Source organism: Saimiri boliviensis, chromosome 3 (genome assembly GCF_048565385.1).
Source record: "Saimiri boliviensis isolate mSaiBol1 chromosome 3, mSaiBol1.pri, whole genome shotgun sequence".
Lineage (NCBI taxonomy): Eukaryota > Metazoa > Chordata > Mammalia > Primates > Cebidae > Saimiri > Saimiri boliviensis.
In genome coordinates, this window is record NC_133451.1 from 105,675,175 (window position 1) to 105,696,671 (window position 21,497).

A 21,497-nucleotide genomic window follows, 5' to 3' on the forward strand; every position below is an offset into this window, starting at 1 on the left:
AAGTAACTGATTAATCAGTTTTCTTTTTTAGTCCTATAAGGGATAGGTACTGCACCATTCCAACTCCAGCAGATAAACATAGTACATTGCATATAGGAAATGTTCAGTAAGCATTTGAATGAATGGTAGTTCCAGAACAAACACAATTGGTTTCTGATTCCCAATCCAATCACCTTTTTTAAATATATGATGCTACATTATTTGGTGATAACCTGAGAGCCTTTAAGAAATATAAAATTGACAAATGGAAATAATTTAAGTATAAAGTAGCATGTCTTACTGTTTATTGACAATGAAAGAAAAATACTTTTCAACTTGTCTAAAACTGATCTTTGAACCCATTTCTCTTCCTGACTTACTCATTTTTGCTATTGAAACCACAATTTTGCCAATCTCCCAGCTCAAAACCTTGGGTTTCTTGTGGACTCAATTTTTTCCTCTGTTTCCATATCCAATCCTCCATGGATCATTATTTTTCCTTAGCACTAATGATGATGTTTCCCAGGGTTCATCCTTAGCCTCTTACTTATTTCATTTGCTTACCCTTGGCAATCTCATTCTCTCCTCTGGCTCTGACCACATGCTGAAGACTGCCAACTCTCTATCTCTGAGACTTTACATCTTTCTAGACTCCATGCTCATATTTCTAACTGCATTCTAAACATCTACAGTTGTCCCGGAATTTCAGACCCAGGGTACCCAAAATGAAACTCAGCTAGTTTTCTCACAAACTGTTGCTTCTCTGGAACTTCTCATCTTGGATAGTGGCATCATAATCTACTCAGTTGCCCAAACTGGAAGCCTTGCTATTTTCTTTCCTTTTTATTCCTCACAGATCATCAGCCATTCTACATTCTTCCAACTCTTTCTCAAAGCCATTTCTTCTCTAGACTCACTGCCACTGCTCTGATTCAGGCTCTTGGAAGTTCTTGACCCTTCCTGCTCCCATGTCTCCCACATTGGCCTCTCTCACTCCTCACTGTTGCAGAATCATCACTCTATAAAACAGAGCTGGCATTGCCCCCCACCCCTTTAAGGTTTTCAGTGCCCCTCCTCTCAAGAAGGAGTCTAGAAGTTGAAGCATAAAGTTCTCTGCTTTAAAGATCTTCTTACTTCTCACTTTTCCGGCTTCATTTCCTGACACTTTTTGTCCTCCAGGGATTTTATATATTCACCAGCCACAACAAAGGGCTCACTTTTCCTCAACTAATCCTGGCTCTTTAAAACTCCATAGTTTCCTCCCATTTTTCCTCGTGCCAGAAACTCTCCTTCTTCTGCCTGAAAATCTCTTTCAATACCTTGCTCAAGCGTCACTTTCTCTGTATCGCCATTCCTGAGTGCCTCAGACCCAGCTATTTCATATTACTTTGATCTTACTGCATCATCACAGGATGTCCATATATCCAACTAGAACCTGACTACTTTATACCCTGAACACCTAGTACTGAGTTGATGTCTGTAAATGCATGCATGTATGAATAAATAAATATCAATATATGGTTAGACAACATATAGAAAATACTGTATATTTTAAAACACGAGATAAATGCCAAGTATGTAGACAATGATCATCTATGGTAGCAATCTGTATGTGACAGTGCTGAAAAGGCACCTTGGATACTTCAGAGTCTGCATCAGGACCACAGTATATGAGGCTACAGTATTTCAGATGCTGGAATAGCAGCAGATTTAATCTTAAAAGTCTAGTAAGAAAAACTAGATATTTCTAGTCAATGTTTACATTTAATATTTCTTTTCAAGAGGGATGAGCACAAAGAAATCCTAGTATTTAAGTTTGAGCTTTTCAGTTTAGATTTTGGATTAATCAGTTTATTGAAGTGAAACTACTTGCTGATAAGCCCTATTGAGAGGTCTGGCTCAATACAATGAAACTTAGACCACAAAATAAACTGAATTTATACTTGCAAATGTATCTTCACTGGGATGTTTGCAGAATGTCATATTTTGAAATCTTTTAGTGAATTGTGCCTAAAAAGCACATATCCAGTAATCAGAAGTGGTGCAATTAAAAGTGTTGTTCAGCTTTTTGGGGTATATCATCTTAACAATTCTGTTTATTTGCTTTCTCAATATGTCTAGTTCTATTTAATTTAAACTCTGATTTCTATGTTTCTCACAGGTTACTGGGTACTTGGCTGCTAGAGACTTGAAGGACAAGGAGGTTTAGTGACTTGTTCAAGTCATCCAGCAAATTTAGAGGCTGTGCCAGGGTTAGAGCGTTATTTGGCTAAAGTTCCCTCTGCTGTTTAATTCATGGATCTATGTTCCTTTCCAGCCCACAGTGCTTACTTCAATATTTTGAAATCATAAACTTAAATGAACCACCTAAACGTCTTTGAACTTACTCTGGCAAGGTGACTGACTACTTAATTACTGGACTAAGGGTGTAATTAATTTATTACATCAGTTTCACACAACTGGGTGCCCCATGGTTTTACTGTCTTTTTCCATGCTGCCATTAACAAAATTAACCCTTGGGAATAGTACTATTTTAGGCAAATATACAAATTACACTCTTGTTAGTTTTACAGAAAAAGGTGCCTATCAACTCAGCTATGTTTGGCATTCCCTGTGCAATTAGCAGCTTGTTTCTCAGTGACTTTATTTCTACTTCACTAGACTGATGCAGTAGTTAATGTCGAGGAGAGTGATTTCCATAATTTTGGCTTTGAAAATCAAACCTATTACAGATTCTAAAGTTGACTGATTTAATATCTATAATATTTTATTCAAATATAAGACCTGGCAATTACCAAATTTCTATTCAAGAATGCTTTCAAGAATTTACTGTAAACCTCTTTTATCCAAAAGTCACCTGTTGAATAACATCAACTTTTCAGCCCTTTAATTATGACAGGCTTTCACGATTGAAAAATAATCTTTTCACAATTAAAAAATTTATTAATAAATAAATAAATAAATAATTTAAACCACCTTTGAACTTTTCTATATAATATAGAGTAGTACAAAATGATAGTTAATTGTCAGTCTTAGCCTTGTTAAATTGCTATGGCCTAATAATAAATAATTAACAAATATTTAGAAGCAGAAATATCTAACGTTGGGATCACTTAGAAAAAGTGCAAATAGGTCTATTTTTTTTTTTAAGTTTGCAAGGATATTACTGGGTTATAGCAAAATATGGTCATGTTATTCCTAAAATTACTTTTGATCTGAAAATAAAATAAAATATTTGCTATTAAAAAATAAGTTAAGGGAGGTATAAAGTATTTATGAAGACTTTCATTTAAAAATGACTTAAATAAATGTTTTAGAATCCAAAGAAACTATCTATGGTTACATGGAACATTTGCTTATGTGAAAGAATTCACCCTAGCCACATTAAAGTAATTGGGTAACTATTCTGCCACCCCCAGCTGACTTGCAGAAGCTAGAAATAGCACAGCATTGTGAATACCATTGAGTATTTCAAGGATTAAGATGTTCCATGAATCAGATAGGTGTGGTACAATTTCCAGTTACGAGCTGATGACATGGAAGAAAAAGATTTTTAAAAACTGGTCAAAGACTCACATTATCTGCTTGGATTTAAGATTATTCAAGTTTACACATTTGCATGATCAGAGAATTCCTAAGCATTCTCTAGGGGTATCTCTTCTCTCCACTGTGTAACCAAGGTGATGGCCATAGTGATTTTCTTCAAAGAAAAATATTCAGAGTTGGAAAAGAGACAATGAGGCCAATTAGACTTAAAGTTTAAAAACATTTGGAAAGTTTTTTTCCCTTTTTTTTGGTCATGAAAGCAATCCAGTTGCCCCTAGGTACTGTAATGATTTCAACTAACTCTGCTAATCAATTTTATATTAGTCAAAACGAAGCATACATCTTTCAGGTCAAAAGTTATCAAAGTGTTAATGTTCTGTCCACCCTTGAGTAGTGTAGCCAGAAGAATAAAAAATGAGAATGGTTAAAATCTTAAATAGCCATGATAGTAGGTTTTAATTTGTTTCAATGATTTCAATTGCTATTGTTTAGTTTACAATTTAGTTTCTTTTCAATACTGTAACTGATTTCATCACTTTATGAAAAGTATATTAAATTTTGTAAGCAATAGAATTTAGTTAATTCCTGGGTAAGTTTATTTATAACCACATTTTCCTGAGTAACTCAACTGATAAATTTGTGAGTGTTTTCTTGGATCAAGAAGGCAGAAAGAGCTGAAGAGCATGTCCTCTCTGCCAAATAAGCATCATATCCCTTTGCTGGTTTTGAAAAAAAAAAAAAAATCAAACAAAATTCCATAATATCAACTGAACTGTGACGTCCTTGAATTTGTTTTTTGAGAAAGAACTAGGCTGACTATATTAAGAATACTCAAAAATGTTATTCTGCATCCATAATTATTGAACTCCATGCGATCTTTTTAAAAGGTATTTTCTCCCCATCTCCTTGCTAGTGCGGCTGTCAGTCATGTTTCAGTGTTTCTCACACCAGTGTTGCCTCAATGGGGTAGAAGCTAAGCAGTTTTACTAAACAGTCTACGGATATTTCAACTATAACAATGTTATTTCACTTCTTTGTGTTAAATACTTCTTATTTTGACTCAGAAAGTCTCTTTTGGAAGAGACTTTTAAGATAACAAAGCAGATCTTTTACTATCCAAGAATACGCAGCAGCATCTCCTGTCATTGTACTTCCATGTTTTCTAGCTTCTTCTTATCTTCAGCAGCTGCAAAAATATTAGCTTGTGCTTTCATTACAAGGTCCATCATTATCCAGTCCATAGCCTCCTGAATCAATAAAAGATAATCCAACTTTGCAGATCATCTTCAGTGAAGTGGGAAGAAGAAAGTCCAATTTACAAAACATATGGGAAAATCAGTCTCCTCCCATGCATCGTTTAAAACTACTAAAGCATCTATAATCAATAGTAAGTAGGGAATTAGTGGAAAAAAGTTTATAAGACAAATAAAATAATTAAGAAATATTTTTCTAATTTGGAAAATTATGAAAAAATGATAGAACCTCTTGGTATGTCCAGAGTATATTGCATTTCTCTATGGCACAGTAGATCAGAAGGCCAGGGCTCAATGTAATATGTGTGCCTATATGACCAACTTTGATGATTACTGTAGCTTTCTCAGATGTCAGCCCATTGGACTGAAAAGGCACAGCAGCAGTCAATCTGTGTAAATTTACAATGGTCTGTCAAAACTTGCAAGATTTATTTAGGTTTGGAGAAAAATTATTTATACTTCCCATTTTTACCACACACACATTCACATAGTGATGTTAAAACTGTGTTTGCAAAAATTATGACAATGAGAAAAATCTGACATAACTGATTTCATCTTACTTTTAACCTCAAAAGCTAACTGCCCTTGCTCATTCCTGAGTATAGACCAAGCCAGCTATGGGAGAAATTTACTTTACAGTTTAACTTTAAAGCAAGGATGATTATAGTCCTTTCCCAAAACTACACCCCCCTCCCTGTTCAGCATTGAAACTACCTTCATAAAACTAATAAAAGGCTACAAGGTTAGAATTATGGTAGAGCCTTGAATTTGTTAAGATCTATGAATAGTTAAGCAATAACCAGCTATTGTTCCCTAGTTTGCTTACTGATCAGGAGTCAGGTAGCTGGAGGTCACAGGATTTGAAACTTCTTCAATTACTTCTAATATATAACATTACTATTGTAAAACCTAAGATTGGTCCTTGAGACATTTTTCAGACTTTTGCATTCTGGTGAACCAACTGATACCACCCAGAATTGTGACTCATACAAAGGAACTGACTCAACTGATCCTGCAACCCTCACCCAGAAACTAACTCAGCACATGAAAACAGTTCTGCACTCCTATGATTTCATCCTCACCCAATTAGCAGCACCCTTTCCCTAGCCACCAGTCTGCCAAATTGTTCCTAACAACCCTAGCCTTCAAGTTCTCAGAGAGGCAGATTTCAGAAACATGTCCTGTCTTCCTGCTTGGATGCCTTGTAATAACTAAACTGTCTCTCTACTGCAACATCACTGTCTCCGCGTATTGACCTTATCTGTACAGCAGATGAAAAGAATCCATTGGCTTTACCCATGTGAATTCCTATAACTCTTCCAGTGTCCTCATGCATTTGACAGCAGTGATAAGACTCCTAGGCCCAAGAGCCATTTCTGTGCTTAGTTACTACATTGGTTAAAGCTTTATTTGGGAAAATGAAAATATCCTACCACACCAGAAATTACTAAATGACTCACAGTAACACATGCTTTTTAATAAAGAATACCTCATATTGGTACTGTATAATCAGTTAACTCTGGGATATTCATCTCTAAATTCAGCTTAGATAATTAATTAAAAAGTTATTGCTGAAATATTGAGGCCCAATCAGTCAGGTGCAGTGGCTCACACCTGTAATCCAGCACTGTGGGAGGCCAAGGTGGGTGGATCATTTGAGGTAAGGAGTTTGACACCAGCCTGGCCAACATGGTGAAACCTCGTCTCTACTAAAAATATAGAAATTAGCCAGGCTTGGTGGTGGGTGCCTGTAATCACAGCTACTCAGGAGGCTGAGGCTGGAGTATCTATCACTTGAATCTGGAGGCAGAGGTTGCAGTGAGCTGAGATCATGTCACTGCACTCCAGCCTGGGTGAGAGAGTGAGACTTCATCTCAAAAAAAAAAAAAAAAAAAAAAAAAAATTGAGGCTGACTTTTACAGGTCTAGTAAAGGTGTTCTTAATTTAACCAATACAACTATAGTAAAAAATTAAATTTATGAGCCATATATTTCAGAACCAACAATATTATTCTCATTTATTCTAACATGTATTATAAATGTAAATTGCCATAAATTAACAATTTATTATAAAATATAATGTATAGTAAATACATATTTGTATGAATATATTACTTTTTCTCTATTTGTTGAATTCAAAAGATGAACATCTTCAAAGACACCATTCAAGTTACTTAATAAATAATTAATATTCCACACTTTGGAAATTTGCATTTATATTATATTAACTGAAATTAAGACAATAGTAAGAATTTTACATAGAAAATATCCTGGAGATAACATGAAGAAAGTACTGACTTGGAAATTTCAGAGAGGATGACTACAAAGGTTATTATCTCTGGCACTTGCATAGGCAGATTACAACCACACAGCACTCACTGAAGCGGGGTTAATTTAAATAACCCAGATAATGAAAATCCTCAATAACTCACAACACTGCTCCTTTTACAAATTTCTAGTACAGATTTTAAGAATACCAACTCAGGTACAGACGTTTACACACATCCCAAATAAATGTGTTTTTGTTTGTTTTATTCTCAGTGACAGATAAACACATTTCATGTGTATTAATTCTTCATATTTTTATATAGCCCTAAGTTCCTTCTTAGGCTTCCCTTTTCTTGTAAAGATTATGAGTAAAGAGCTTATATTTCTTGAAGAGAGATTTAAATATACAATCTCATATGCTCACACTCTTCCTACATTGGTCAAAATACCACCTAAAAAAATCACAGCAGTCTTTTGGAAGTAAGTTATTTTTTCGGTCATTACAGACCATTAAACTTTTCAGAGGTATTTCTTTACTATTTAGGGATATGTTTACATTTTTGTGTAGCTTAACTTTGTGTAATGTGATACAATATTCAATCAGAATACTATAATTCTGTGTGAAGTGGCCTAGGTATGGAGTAAAAATACTCTACTTAAAATAATCACTGCCCCCAAATGTTATTTTATCCAGTTGAAAACATTTCCTAATTCAAACTGTACAAAAATGACATTTGGATCAGGATTTTTCTTGCTTTTTAAATTTGAAAACACATAATGGCATGAGTTTTTGTCTATTACCCCAACTTTTCCTGAAATTCAAATTCTCTCCATAACATTTACCATCTGTGTTTTGCTAGACAGACATGCTGTAAATAACCATATGCAGTAATGTTAATAAAGAAAGCAATGATCCTGTACACAGTCAATTCAGAAACAAATCATAGGTCTTTCACATTTAATCTGTTAACTTCTATCAAGATAGTTTCTTTTGAGGAAATACTGAACAGGGTAATCACAATTTCTAAAAGGGACATTATATATTATCATTTTTGAGATATTTTGCTTGAAAAGTGTTTAAATAATTTTGCATAGATATGCTCCTTGTTAGATTCACATTTTACTTTTGTGGAAAACAATCAGTCTACATATTTTTCTTTTCCTCCCAGAAGTGATAATCAAGACACAGGCAAAATTGAGCCAATTTTTCTTAACTGTTGAACATATCCAGAGAAAAAAGGATCAGTTCAAATGAGGAAAGACTTTAGTTATTAATTAAAATATGCTTAATAAATACAAAATATGTCTCAATTAAAAATTAACTTAATGTAAAAACCTCATAACTAATTCATTAATCTATTAAGTGCCTATTATATGATACTATGGAGGCAAAAAGTAGTGAATTAAAATACTGTTTAAAATTCATTATATCAATGAGAACGAAGACACAACATGCCAGAATCTCTGGGACACATTTAAAGCAGTGTCTAGACCAAAATATACGGCAATAAATGCTCACATGAGAAGCAAGGAAAGATCTAAAATTGACATCCTATCATCAAAATTAAAAGAGCTAGAGGAGCAAGATGAAAGAAACTCAAAACCTAGCAGAAGACAAGAAATAACTAAGATCAGGGCAGAACTGAAGGAGATAGAGACACAAAAAACCCTTCAAAAAATCAATAAATCCAGGAAGTGGTTTTTGAAAAGATCAACAAAATAGACAAACCACAAGCCAGATTAATAAAAAAGAAAAGACAGAAGAGTCAAATAGATGCAATAAAAAACGATAAAGGGGATATCACCACAGATTCCACAGAAATATAAACCACCATCAGAGATTACTACAAATAACTCTATGCACATAAACCAGTAAACCTGGAAGAAATGGATAAATTCCTGGACGCTTGCATCCACCCAAGCTTAGACCAGGAAGAAGTCGAAACCCTGAATAGACCAACAACAAGGGCTGAAGTTGAGGCAGTAATTAAGAGCCTACCCACCAAAAAAAAAAAAAAAAAAAAAAAAAAAAAAAAAAAAAAAAAAAAAGCCCAGGTCCAGAGGGGTTCACAGCCGAATTCTATCAGACATAAAAAAAGGAGCTGGTACCACTCCTTCTGAAACTATTCCAAATGATCCAAAAAGAGGGGATCCTTCCCAAATCATTTTATGAGACCAACATCATCCTCATACCAGAACCTGGAAGAGACTCAATAAAAAAAGAAAACTTCAGGCCATTATCCATGATGAACACAGATGGAAAAATCTTCAATAAAATACTGGCAAACTGATTGCAACAGCAAATCAAAAAGCTTATCCATCATGATGAAGTAGGCTTCATGCAGGGGATGCAAGGCTGGTTCAACATACGCAAGTCTATAAACGTAATCCAACACATAAACAGAACCAAAGACAAAAAACACATGATTATTTCAATAGATGCAGAGAAGGCCTTTGACAAAATTCAACAGACCTTTATGCTAAAAACTCTCAATAAACTAGGTATTGACTGAACATATCTCAAAATAATAAAACCTATTTACGACAAAACCACAGCCGATATCATATTGAATGGGTAAAAACTAGAAGCATTCCCTTTGAAATCTGGCACAAGACCAGGATACCCTGTCTCACCACTCCTATTCAGTATAGTATTGGAAGTTCTAGCCAGAGCAATCAGGCAAGAAAAAGAGATTAAGCGTATTCAATTAGAAAATAAGGAAGTCACAAATTGTCTATATTTGCAGACGACATGATTGTATATTTAGAAGACTCCATTGTCTCAGCCCAAAATCTCCTGAAACTGATAAGCAACTTCAGCAAAGTCTCAGGATACAAAATCAGTGTGCAAAAATCACAAGCATTTCTATACACCAATAACAGACTTAAAGAGAGCCAAATCAAGAATGAACTGCCATTTACAATTGCTACAAAGGGAATAAAATATCTAGGAATAAAACTAACAAAGAATGTAAAGGACCTCTTCAAGGAGAAATACAAACACCTGCTCAAGGAAATAAGAGAGGACCCAAACAGATGGGGAAACATTTCATGTTCATGGTTAGGAAGAATCAATATTGTGAAAATGGCCATACTGCCCAAAGTAATTTATAAATACAACGCTATCCCCATCAAGCTACCAATGACCTTCTTCACAGAACTGGAAAAAAACACCTTAAACTTCATATGGAACCAAAAGAGAGCCCGCATAGCCAAGTCAATTCTAAGAAAAAAGAAAAAAGCTGGAGGCATCATACTACCTGACTTCAAACTATACTACAAGCCTACAGTGATCAAAACAGCATAGTACTGGTACCAAAACAGAGATACAGACCAATGGAACAGAACAGAGGCCTCAGAGGCAATGCCACACATCTAGAACCATCTGATCTTTGACAAATGTGACAAAAACAAGCAATGGGGAAAGGATTCCCTGTTTAATAAATGGTGTTGTGAAAACTGGCTAGCCATGTGCACAAAGCAGAAACAGGACGCCTTCCTGACACCTTACACTAAAATTAACTCCAGATAGATTAAAGACTTAAACGTAAGACCTAACACCATAAAAACCCTAGAAGAAAACCTAGGCAAAACCATTCAGGACATAGGCATAGGCAAGAACTTCATGACTAATACACCAAAAGCATTGGCAACAAAAGTCAAAATAGACAAATGAGACCTAATTAAACTCCAGAGCTTCTGCACAGCAAAAGAAACAATCATTAAAGTGAACCAGCAACCAACAGAATGGTAAAATAATTTTGCAATCCACTCCTCTGACAAAGGGCTAATATCCAGAATCTACAAAGAACTAAAACAGATCTACAAGAAAAAAACAAACAAGCCCATTCAAAAGTGGGCAAAGGATATAAACAGGCACTTTACAAAAGAAGACATATATGAGGCCAATAAACGTACAAAAAATGCTCATCACTGGTCATTAGAGAAATGCAAATCAAAACTACATTGAGATACCATCTCACACCAGTTAGAATGGCAATCATAAAAAATCTGGAGGCAACAGATGATGGAAAGGATGTGGAGAAATTGGAACACTTTTACACTGTTGGTGGGAGTATAAATTAGTTCAACCATTGTGGAAGACAGTGTGGCAATTCCTCAAGGACCTAGAAATAGAAATTCCATTTTACCCAGTAATCCTATTACTGGATATATATCTAAAGGATTATAAATCATTCTATTATAAGGACACATGCACACGAACATTCACTGCAGCACTGTTTACAATAGCAAAGACTTGGAACCAACCCAAATGCCCATCGATGATAGACAGGGCAGGGAAAATGTGGCATATATACACCATGGAATACTATGCAGCCATAAAAAACGATGCGTTCATGTCCTGTGTAGGGACATGGATGAACCTGGAAACCATCATTCTCAGCAAACTGACACAATAACAGAAAATCAAACACCGTATGTTCTCACTCATAGGTGGGTGTTGAACAGTGAGAACACATGGACACAGGGCAGGGAGCATCACACACTGGGGTCTGTCAGGGGGAACTAGGTGAGGGACAGCAGGGGGTAGGGAGTTGGAGAGGGATAACATGGGGAGAAATGTCAGCGATAGGTGATGGGGAGGAAGGTAGCAAACCACATTGCCATGTATGTACCTATGCAACCATCTTGCATATTCTTCACATGTACCCCAAAACCTAAAACGCAATAAAATATATATTTTACAAAATGTTCATTATGAGTTAAAAAAATACTGTCACTTTCATAAACACTTTTAAAACACCATCATTTTCTATTTTAATGCAAAAATGAACTTGTTTTCTGCACTTGCTCAGCTTTATGTAGTTTGGGCCTTTATGTACGTGAGTTGGCTGAATACAGGTCTTAAAATGTATAGATATTTTTACCTACTTATATAAAACAAATGTTTCAGAAAATAGAAACAATCATGTTCAAAAAAACACATACAGTTCTCTTTGGGTTTATGGACTCTTTTAAATCATGGGTTAGGAATTATACTAGGAGTTTAATAAATAGTGTCACTATTCAACATAAGCATGCTCTACTATTGCTATTATTATTGTTAGGTTGAGCCATACGAAATTATTACTTTCGTAGGTAAAAAATGGTTTGGTAGTGACATATTATTATTACTAATGTGTATATGACTCAGAATAGTTTACATGAGCAGTCAGAATGCATATTCAACAAAATGCTGGGCTGGTATATTTGACACCAAAGCACATGCTCCATTCCAATAGGAAGAAAGATCCTATGACTTAATGCTGTGATTTGAATGTATGCATGCCTACAAAGTCCATGTTGGAACTTAATATCCAATGTTGATGGTATTAAGAGGTGAGGCCTTTGAGAGGTTATTAGGATGGGACTAGTGCCCTTATAACAGGTCTTGAGAGCCACTTGCAGTGATTTACGCCTGTAATCCCAGCATTTTGGGAGGCCAAGGCAGACGGATCACTTGAGGTCAGGACTTTGAAACTAGCTCGGCCACCATGGTGCAACTACGTCTACTGAAAATACAAAAATTAGCTGGGTGTGGTGGCAGGTGCCTGTAATCCCAGCTACTCGGGAATCTGAGGCAGGAGAATTGCTTGAACCCAAGAGGTGGAGGTTGCAGTGAGCCGAGATTGTGCCACTGCACTCCAGCCTGGGTGACAGAGTGAGACTCTGCTTCAAAAAAACAAAAAGGGCTTGAGGGAATTGGCCAGTCCCTTCCATTCCTTCTGCCATGCGAGGACACAGCAAGACGTGCCATTCTGAAGGCAGAGAGCAAGCGTTCACCAGACGTCAAGTCTGCAGGCACCTTGATCTTAGACTTTCCAGCCTCCAAAACTGAGAAAAATCAATTTGTACTGTTTATAAATTACCCAGGCTGTGGTACTTTGTTTAGCATCACAAATGGACTAAGACTTTTAAAACATGCATTTTCTGTGTTTTTAACTCCTCAATTATGGAGGAAGGGTAATGCTATGTACAAAAACCCATGCAGAAACAAAAGTTGTGAACAGAACACAACTTCAAGAGAATTCCCATTATTTTAGTGGCTGCTAGGACATGGCATGGTTGGTATCCACTATGCTGCCTTCCTCTACCAATTAAATATTTATTATTCCTACTGTTGCCCAACAACTACTCTAGATACTGTGGATATGGCAATAAACAAAACAGACAAAAATCTCTGCTCTACAGAAACTTATATTTTAGTAGGGAGAAGAAGAACAGGAAACAAATAAGTAAAATAAATATTTCAGATGATAAATACAAAGAGAAAAGTAAAACAAGAATGGAAAGTGCTGGATTTAGAGGGATGTTATTTTTCATTTCATTTTATTTTTTGAGACAAAGTCTCACTTTGTTCCGCAGCCTGGAGTGCAGTGGTTCCATCTCGGTTCACTGCCACCTCCATCTTCCAAGTTCCAGCGATTCTTGTGCCTCAGCCTGCGAGTAGTGGAGATTACAGGCACGCACCACCACACCTGGCTAATTTTTGTATTTTTAGTAGAGATGGGGTTTTGCCATGTTGGCCAAGCTGGTCTAGAACTCCTGGCCTCAAGTGATCTGCCTTCCTTCCAAAGTGCCGGGATTATAGGTGTGAGCCACTGTACCTGGTCTGGAGGGATGTAATTTTAAATAGGGTAGACAAAGATTTCACCGACAGAGTAACCTTTGAAAACATTTGGTCAGAGACTTAAAAAGAGAAAGGGCAGTAAGCCACACAGAAATGTGTATCAGGACATACCAGGCATGGAATAGTAAGTGCAAAGGCACCGTGGCAGGAACCTGCTTGATACACTTCAGAAACAGTGTTTTTGAAAACATTTGGTCAGAGACTTAAAAAGAGAAAGGGCAGTAAGCCACACAGAAATGTGTATCAGGACATACCAGGCATGGAATAGTAAGTGCAAAGGCACCGTGGCAGGAACCTGCTTGATACACTTCAGAAACAGTGTTCCTGATGCACACCTAATAGGACATAGAGTAAGGTGGCAAGGCAAGGCATGTCTGAAGGGGCCGGGGTCATGGAAGGTCTTTTAATGGATTCTGATGGCTTAGACAGCCACTGGAGAATACACAGCAAGAGCAGCACATGATCTGATATATTTTAAAAGTGTAACTCTGACTACTCTGTTGAGAATAGACTGTAAGCAGAAGCAGGTCGATGGCTAAGAAGCTATGTCAATAATATTAGCAAAAGATGATTATATCCTATTTCAGAGTGATGGCAATAGAGTTGGTGAGCAGTAGTCAATTCCAAAAAAAGTGTGCATTTTGAAGGAGAAACTAGTAGGATATTGTAAGAGATTGCATGTGGGGTATAAGCAAAACTAAGGAGATAAAGGAAAAGAAACTAAGGACAAAAGACAAAGACACACTAAGGATGATGATGCAAGTGTGTTAAAAGCTCTAGAATACAACATAGTCATATCAATTCAGTTTTTGTAGATGTATTTGACACAAACATATTCAAAATGGTTGAGGCATACTCTACAGGAGTAATGCAGTTAGTAATGCAGTAATGCAGTAATGCAGACTGCACTGATAGTACTATGGAAGTGAGGAGAAATTAAAGAAAAATGTTCTTTGGAGGTAGCCATGTGTACTGACATTTAAAAAATTTAATTTAACCTATAACTTATGTAAAATAAAATAGTTGTATAGATAGGTTTTATATTTGTTTTTTTTTTAAAAAACACAATTGAGTAGTTTGGAAATGTCTGAACATAGTTTTGTCGTTATTTTTTTTGAAACAGAGTCTTACTCTGTCACCCAGGCTGGAGTGCAGTGGCACAATCTCGACTCACTGCAACCTCTGCCTCCTGGGTTCAAGCAATTCTCCTGACTCAGCCTCTCAAGCAGCTGGGATTACATGCACCCACCATCATGCCCAACTAATTTTTTGTTTTTGTAGAAACAGGATCTCACCATGTTGGCCAGGTTGGTCTTGAACTCCTGACTTCAGGTGATATGCCCACCTTGGCCTCCCAAAGTGCTGGGATTACAGGCATGAACCACAGTGCCCAGCCTATAGTTTTTAAATTTTGTTCTAATCTAAAGAGAAGAAATTAACTATCCAAAGGTAGTCGCATATTGCAAAGAACTTCCTTTGAGTGCTGATGTACCCACATATATGTAATCAGTAGGATAATACAGCTTTGGCAGAGAAGTTAGTTTTACCACAGTGAAATAAATCATAGCAATCCCGATACCTAAATCAGTCTCTTTGTACTAAACATGTTGCTCACTTTCATATGATGGATTGGCAAATTCTGCTCAACAACATTGGCCAAGGGAAAAATGTTACACTATTCCATTTAAAAGAAATAAAGTTGGACTACCTAATTCACTGAGTTTTAAGAGCAATATATTTTATTCATTCATGTACTCTGGAAGAAACTTTATTTAACATATAACAAAATTTTAATGCAAAGAATAGCCATTCACTGGGGAAATGCATTAGTGGATATAATTTCACTGAGGAAGATACTATAACACTAAAATCTCCCTTATACAAAACTAAGCCTTTTTAGCCTCAGTCTATTTTACTATATTCAGCACATAAATGGTGCTCAATCTTTTTTTTTTTTAAATGAATGAATCCGAATATTTTAAATAGAGGTCTCTCTGTTAGGGATTACATACGTTACATGCATCTGAAGCATTCTGTATTTGTTCACGTATGATGGCAGCTATATCCCTGTTTCTTTCTTTCTTTCTTTTTTTTTTTTTGAGATGGAGTTTCTCTGTTGTCACCCAGGCTAGAGTGCAATGGTGCAATCTTGGCTCAATTCAACCTCTGCCTCCTGGGTTCAAGCGATTCGCCTGGCTCAGCCTCCCGAGTAGCTGGGATTACAAGAGTGTGTGTCACCGTGCCTGGCTTATTTTTGTATTTTCAGTAGAGATGGGGTTTTACCACATTGGCCAGGTTGGTCTTGGACTCCTGTTCTCAGGTGATGTGCTGGCCTCAGTCTCCTGCTGTGCCGAGCAGGCCTCTTTTTTTTTTTTTTAAATGTACATATTAATATTATTTCTTGTTTTAGCCATTGCACTCCATCCTGGATGACAGAGACCTGTCTCTAAAAAATAAAAAATGATAAAACAAAAAAAGGTCAAAATAAAAAGCAGAAATACTTAAGTGAACTAATATGGAAGTTGAAAGAAAAATTCCAATTTTTATTTAAATAAAAGGGGGGCATCTATGAGAAAATTTGTTTTCTATACAAACAATAATTGGTTAAATCAAGTAAGCAGAGTCACCTTATGGATAGTTTACTAAGAATCTGAATTTTGTGTTTGGTAGGGAAGATACTGAGAGACTCATGAAATCTGTGAGACATTTAGAAACAAATAATTTAATTATAGACTTGTTGAAAATTACACATTTCACTCAAAAAGCTAAGACCTTTCTCTATATGCCTATTCTATCCAAACTTCCCTTCCTTTCCCACTCCCATCCTGGGTCCTGGGTCCACTGTGATATTCACAAGCCTTATTCCCTCCACCTAGCCATGGAATTTACTAATCCAATGTCTAATTTCTAAAGAGTAATTTACAGTCCTTTTTCTACTTCTCTAATATATGACTAGTCCAGGAATAGCTTAAAAATGTCTCTCTCTCTCCTTAAGAATGAGTCTAGATCCCTAATTCCTGTCAAAGCGCTTGGTCTTCTCTGAAAGGAGGCCATTAGGGCTAGTACGGTTCCAAATCTCTGCTTATAGCAACATAGCTGCAATGTTCTGAGTCCCTTTTATATTTTACAAGCTTGCTATACAGATGAAATCAGGTTTAAAACAAAACCCTAAAACACAGTGTAAAATGTTTTACAAATACAATACTATAGCATTTTATATATAGACACAAGACACCAATTGGCTCTATTCAGTAGACCTAACTCCACAAAAACTGACAGATAACCTGCTGTTATCAATCAAGTCAACACATTCCTTTACAGCTTTAGAGGTAAACTTTTATAAATAGCAATGGTTTTAAGCTTCTTTGGGGGCTCTTTACAAAAGATAAGCTATCATCCTGAATTATGTTTCATCTCTTTCTCATTATTTAGGACCTCACACCTGATCCCAGGATGATGATTCCTGCAGACATAAGATTAGATTGTGCTACCTAACTTGGAAGTCTTCATGTTTGACAGAAAACCTCTCTGGCAAGTGCCACTAACCTTTCTGGTTGAAAGCATAATCTTAGCTCCTGTTAAAGCACTTATTGGTTACATGACTTAATCTCTCTAAGCTTCAGATTGTTCTGAAACATTGGGTTAATATGACCTATTTAATAGATGGAGTTTTTATCAGGGTAATGTAAGGTAAAGTCTTTGGCTAGTCGGTGATCATTTTTATCTCGAGGGTAAGTCTTTGGTAGCAACTATGAGCCTTGTTTATTAGCTATTTCTCCCCATTAAAACGTTCATGAAAGTTAAAATCCTATCTATGCTGTTGCCTGTGAATATCCAGTGCTTTTAACAGGGCTTGGGACCCAATGGTCCCCCAGTAAACATTTGCTAAAATGTAACTTACTAAATAAACATAAAAATGAACAGTGAATTTCTTCATTCCTATTTGTCCTTTATCGTTAGTCCGCAAACTCAATCCAGACTCATTCATTCTAAAAAATGAATAAAACAAAGCTCAACTCTTCCTTGACCATGTATCTCCTTTTAGGCATAGTCTTTAAACTGGTCTTACTATCTTTAGTCTTGTTGCAGTCAAATGCATATGCAACAGAATTGCCAGAGTGTTCTACCTATGGAGATCTTACCACATCTTTCCTCTGCTTAAAACTTTCTGATATTCCTAAGGAGCTTGTTACATTATCTTGCAGAATCATCTTTGTCTATGATGTATGTCTCTCATCTGTTAATATCAGATCAGCTCAAGCTCGTTCATATAACTCAATGCTCCTATGACTAGCTCCTTCCCTCCTCTAAAGCTTCATCTGCTACCACTCTACGACTTGCATTTCACTCTTCAGTAATATTCTGACTGCCTGCGGTACTTCAGACATACCATGCTTTGTTTCTGTGTGTTCTATTGGGAATGTTTCTCCTCTCCCACCTTCTTCACCTGGTTAATAGTACCTTACCCTTTAAAGCTAAGTTCAGGAGTTATCTTTGAGAAGTCCTTCCAGAATGACCCTTGGTGAACAGATAGGAAGATATAAAGAGTGAATGAAATCTCTCAGACTAGGCCAGCTTTCTATAAACTCAATTTTCAGAAGAAAGTCACAAAAAGAGAGACTAAGTAGTTCCTCCTTTGATTTTTTTTTTTTAAAGAGACAGAGTCTCACTCCGTCATCCAGGCTACAGTGAGTGCAGTAGTGCAGTCACAGCTCACTGTGGTCTCAGACCCCTGAGCTTCTCTTCCTCAGCCTCTAGAGTAGGTGGGACTACAGGTGTGTGCCATCATGCCTAACTGATTTTTATAAATTCTTTTTTTTTTGTAGAGATGGAGTCTTGCTATATTGCCCAAGCTGGTACAAACTCATGGCCTCAAAAGATCCTTCTGCCTCAGCCTCCAAAAATGTAGGGATTACAGGTGTGAGCCACTATGCTCGGGTGATTATAATCTTTTCTCACCTCAAAGCTATTAAGAAAACTCAAGAATTCAGTTTTAATATATTACAGAACTTTGGAAAAGAAAAGTCACAGCACAGATATTGACAGAAAATAGGTGCCATGACATCTATTCAATACATTTATTGCATCATTACCTTATGGCCCAAGTAGAAGAATATTAAGCCTGAATCTTTGGCATGTTTATATTGTCCTTATACCCAATCTCTGCTTCCTAATACTACTTATGTGACAGCCAATGCTGTTAAATTAATTTTTTTTATATAACAACAAAGCTTGGAAATGTTTAGAAAAGCCGCCTTGTTGAGTTTCCCTCCCTGGACTGACTACAACTATTGTAGTTTAATTAAGTGCTATAGATCACAATTCACTCTCTATAGATTTATGCTAGAATACAGTCACCATTATCCATTCAGAATTAGCCCAGTCCATTTGAAACTCTCTCAGTAATTTGTGTCTTTGCCTACAACATTATCATGCAGAATCATCTTTGTTTTCTAAATCTTCTAGAGTCTATACTATACATTGTGGGTGTTCATAAAATATTTATTGTTGCCCTAAATTGAAAAATGAAAATATCACTGTTTCAGATGTAAAAAATAAAGATTCTTCATTCTGACACAGTCTCTTTCATTAAGCTCTTCACTGAATATTGCCTTATCTCCTTTTAGTTGCTAATGTCTTACTTTTTCATGTATCATGTTAGCCTGAAATCAAATTACCTGGTGGAATATTAAAATTGAACAGTACAAAGATTAATTTCTAAAATACCTTAGATCTAATTTCTTCTGACCAAATCAAGGGGGTTACAGCAGAAATCCATAGCAGAAAAAAAATAGGGCCATTCCACTTACAAAAAGAATCGTGATACAGACATGTAACTTTACATAATTTATAGATATATTTACTGGTATAAGATAATACAAACTCAGCAAAGGAGACATTATTTCTCCCAAGTAATTATTTAGTCTAATAAATAATTTCAGAATTACATAAAATTCACAGTTAATGAAAACATAGCAAATAACTAGGATTTAACTTCTATATAGAAATGAATAAGCTCAAATATTAATTTAATTTTAGATATGAAAGAAATTTTGTATGGGAACTTTAGAAACATAAAATAGAACCTCATAATAATTCTCACTGAAATGTATTTAAAGTAGTAATTTTATAGTCCTGTAGTGCTACTGATAACGTTTTGGATATTCAGATTAGCGGACACCATTTTTTTTCCAATTTTAATAAGATTTCCTAAAACTTGCAGCAACATACTGTTTCTTTCAACTTTGAATTAAATGTCTTTCCATGACTGCTTGAATAGTTTATATTATTAACATCTAATTGTTTTATAATAATATGTATTACCTTAGAATGTACCATTTTATATATTTTAAAAAGTGGAAGATATCTTACAACAATCTATTTATAGTATTGCATCATAGTAAAGTAGAAAAAGAGTTTAAAGCCTGTATTATTGATTTCAATATCTAAATTCTGCTGTTAGGAAACATGAGCCATGGGGAAGTTATGCAACTTGCTCAAAGCAAGTTAGATAAAGGTTAGGACTAGAAACAGTATAGATTTTAGATTCAAATCAGATCCTTGCTGACATTTTATATTTTACATCAGGTAAAAAAAGTGATAAAGCCATAATCTGAAAAAATAAAGAAGACAGAAGGAGTAATATTTTAAAATATAAACATAACCTTAAATTTAGTAGCTTATGAAATTGAACCATTTTTATAAGGTAATAGGAAAAATGGATATGCCAACAAAAACAGGAAGTTTTATACTCAATATTTATGTAACTATATTATAAAGTAAATTATATGAGGATAACTATGAAATTTTTGATTACACAAAGTATGAGCCTGATTATCTCTTATATTTTTAATTCCCACATAAAGTATTATCTATGAACGTTAACCCATTTATGCTGGAGGTTGCAATTTTTTGAATTTTTGCATGAGTGGAAAATCAGACCTTGGCAATGACCTTGTGCAGTTGGATATAAATAACTCCCACATGCTTAGGGTTCCACTGAACACTAAGTATAAGCAGGTAAATGTCAGATTTTTAAATTCTGAATTCTTAAAGTTAATTCTTAAAGTGAACTCAAGAGCTTAAAAACTGATAACTTAATCAAAGTTTAGAAACTGATAGAAGGAACCTTACCACATATATATGTCTTTAGAGTTTATGCAGTATTTTGTAACATAATGCTACATTATTTTTGCTGTAGGTATTGCTAAAATTCATTACAGGGTTTCAGAAACTCACTAGAAAAGCTATTTATAGAAATTTTGAGCAGAGAAACTTTACTAATATAGAGTGAGCTGATGTGTTTCTAATGTTAAAATGAGAAGTTACATGTTTTTGTTTGTTGGTTCCATTTCACTTGCTTTGATTTTGGACCCTGTTTTAAAATGGGGCTCATAACAGTTTTGGCCCTGTATTTTGTCAACAATGCTAAACAAGATAGAGGTTATCACTGACAAACTTAGGATAACTTGTCTGAGGCAAGGAATAAAGAGAAATATAGAGTGAGTAGAGAGGTAAAAGAGAAGAAATGTAAAAAAATACATAGAGAAAATGAAACTGTTATGTTAGTGGTGGAGTAGAATAAATTCTGCATCAGACATATAAGCTAATTCTGATATAAAACTTAAAAACATCAGCAGGTAGCTATATGAAGACCAATTTTTCTAAATAAATTGTTGTAAAATCAAATTTTGGATTAGAAACCTGAAAGAAATTATTATATACGACACTACAGTTTCCTCTAAGACACTTTTAACCTAACGGAATGACATAATTATCAAAATTCCCCAAATAAAATATCCAAGAGTTTCTTAATTTGCA

At 35.4% G+C, this 21,497-nt stretch overlaps 1 protein-coding gene across 24 annotated transcripts in view; it reads right to left on the reverse strand.

The window, feature by feature from the left end:
• The window catches only part of CAMK2D (calcium/calmodulin dependent protein kinase II delta), a 309,946-nt gene that overhangs the window by 17,494 nt on the left and 270,955 nt on the right, over window positions 1–21,497 (reverse strand). For 10 of the 24 annotated variants that reach the window (XM_074396636.1, XM_074396634.1, XM_074396635.1 and 7 more), the window contains one exon: window positions 11,683–11,724. The exons of the other annotated variants lie outside the window; for them this stretch is intronic. In XM_074396636.1, the coding sequence (XP_074252737.1) occupies window positions 11,683–11,724 (42 nt within the window). The remainder of the gene's footprint in view (window positions 1–11,682; window positions 11,725–21,497) is intronic. 24 annotated transcript variants of the gene reach the window in all.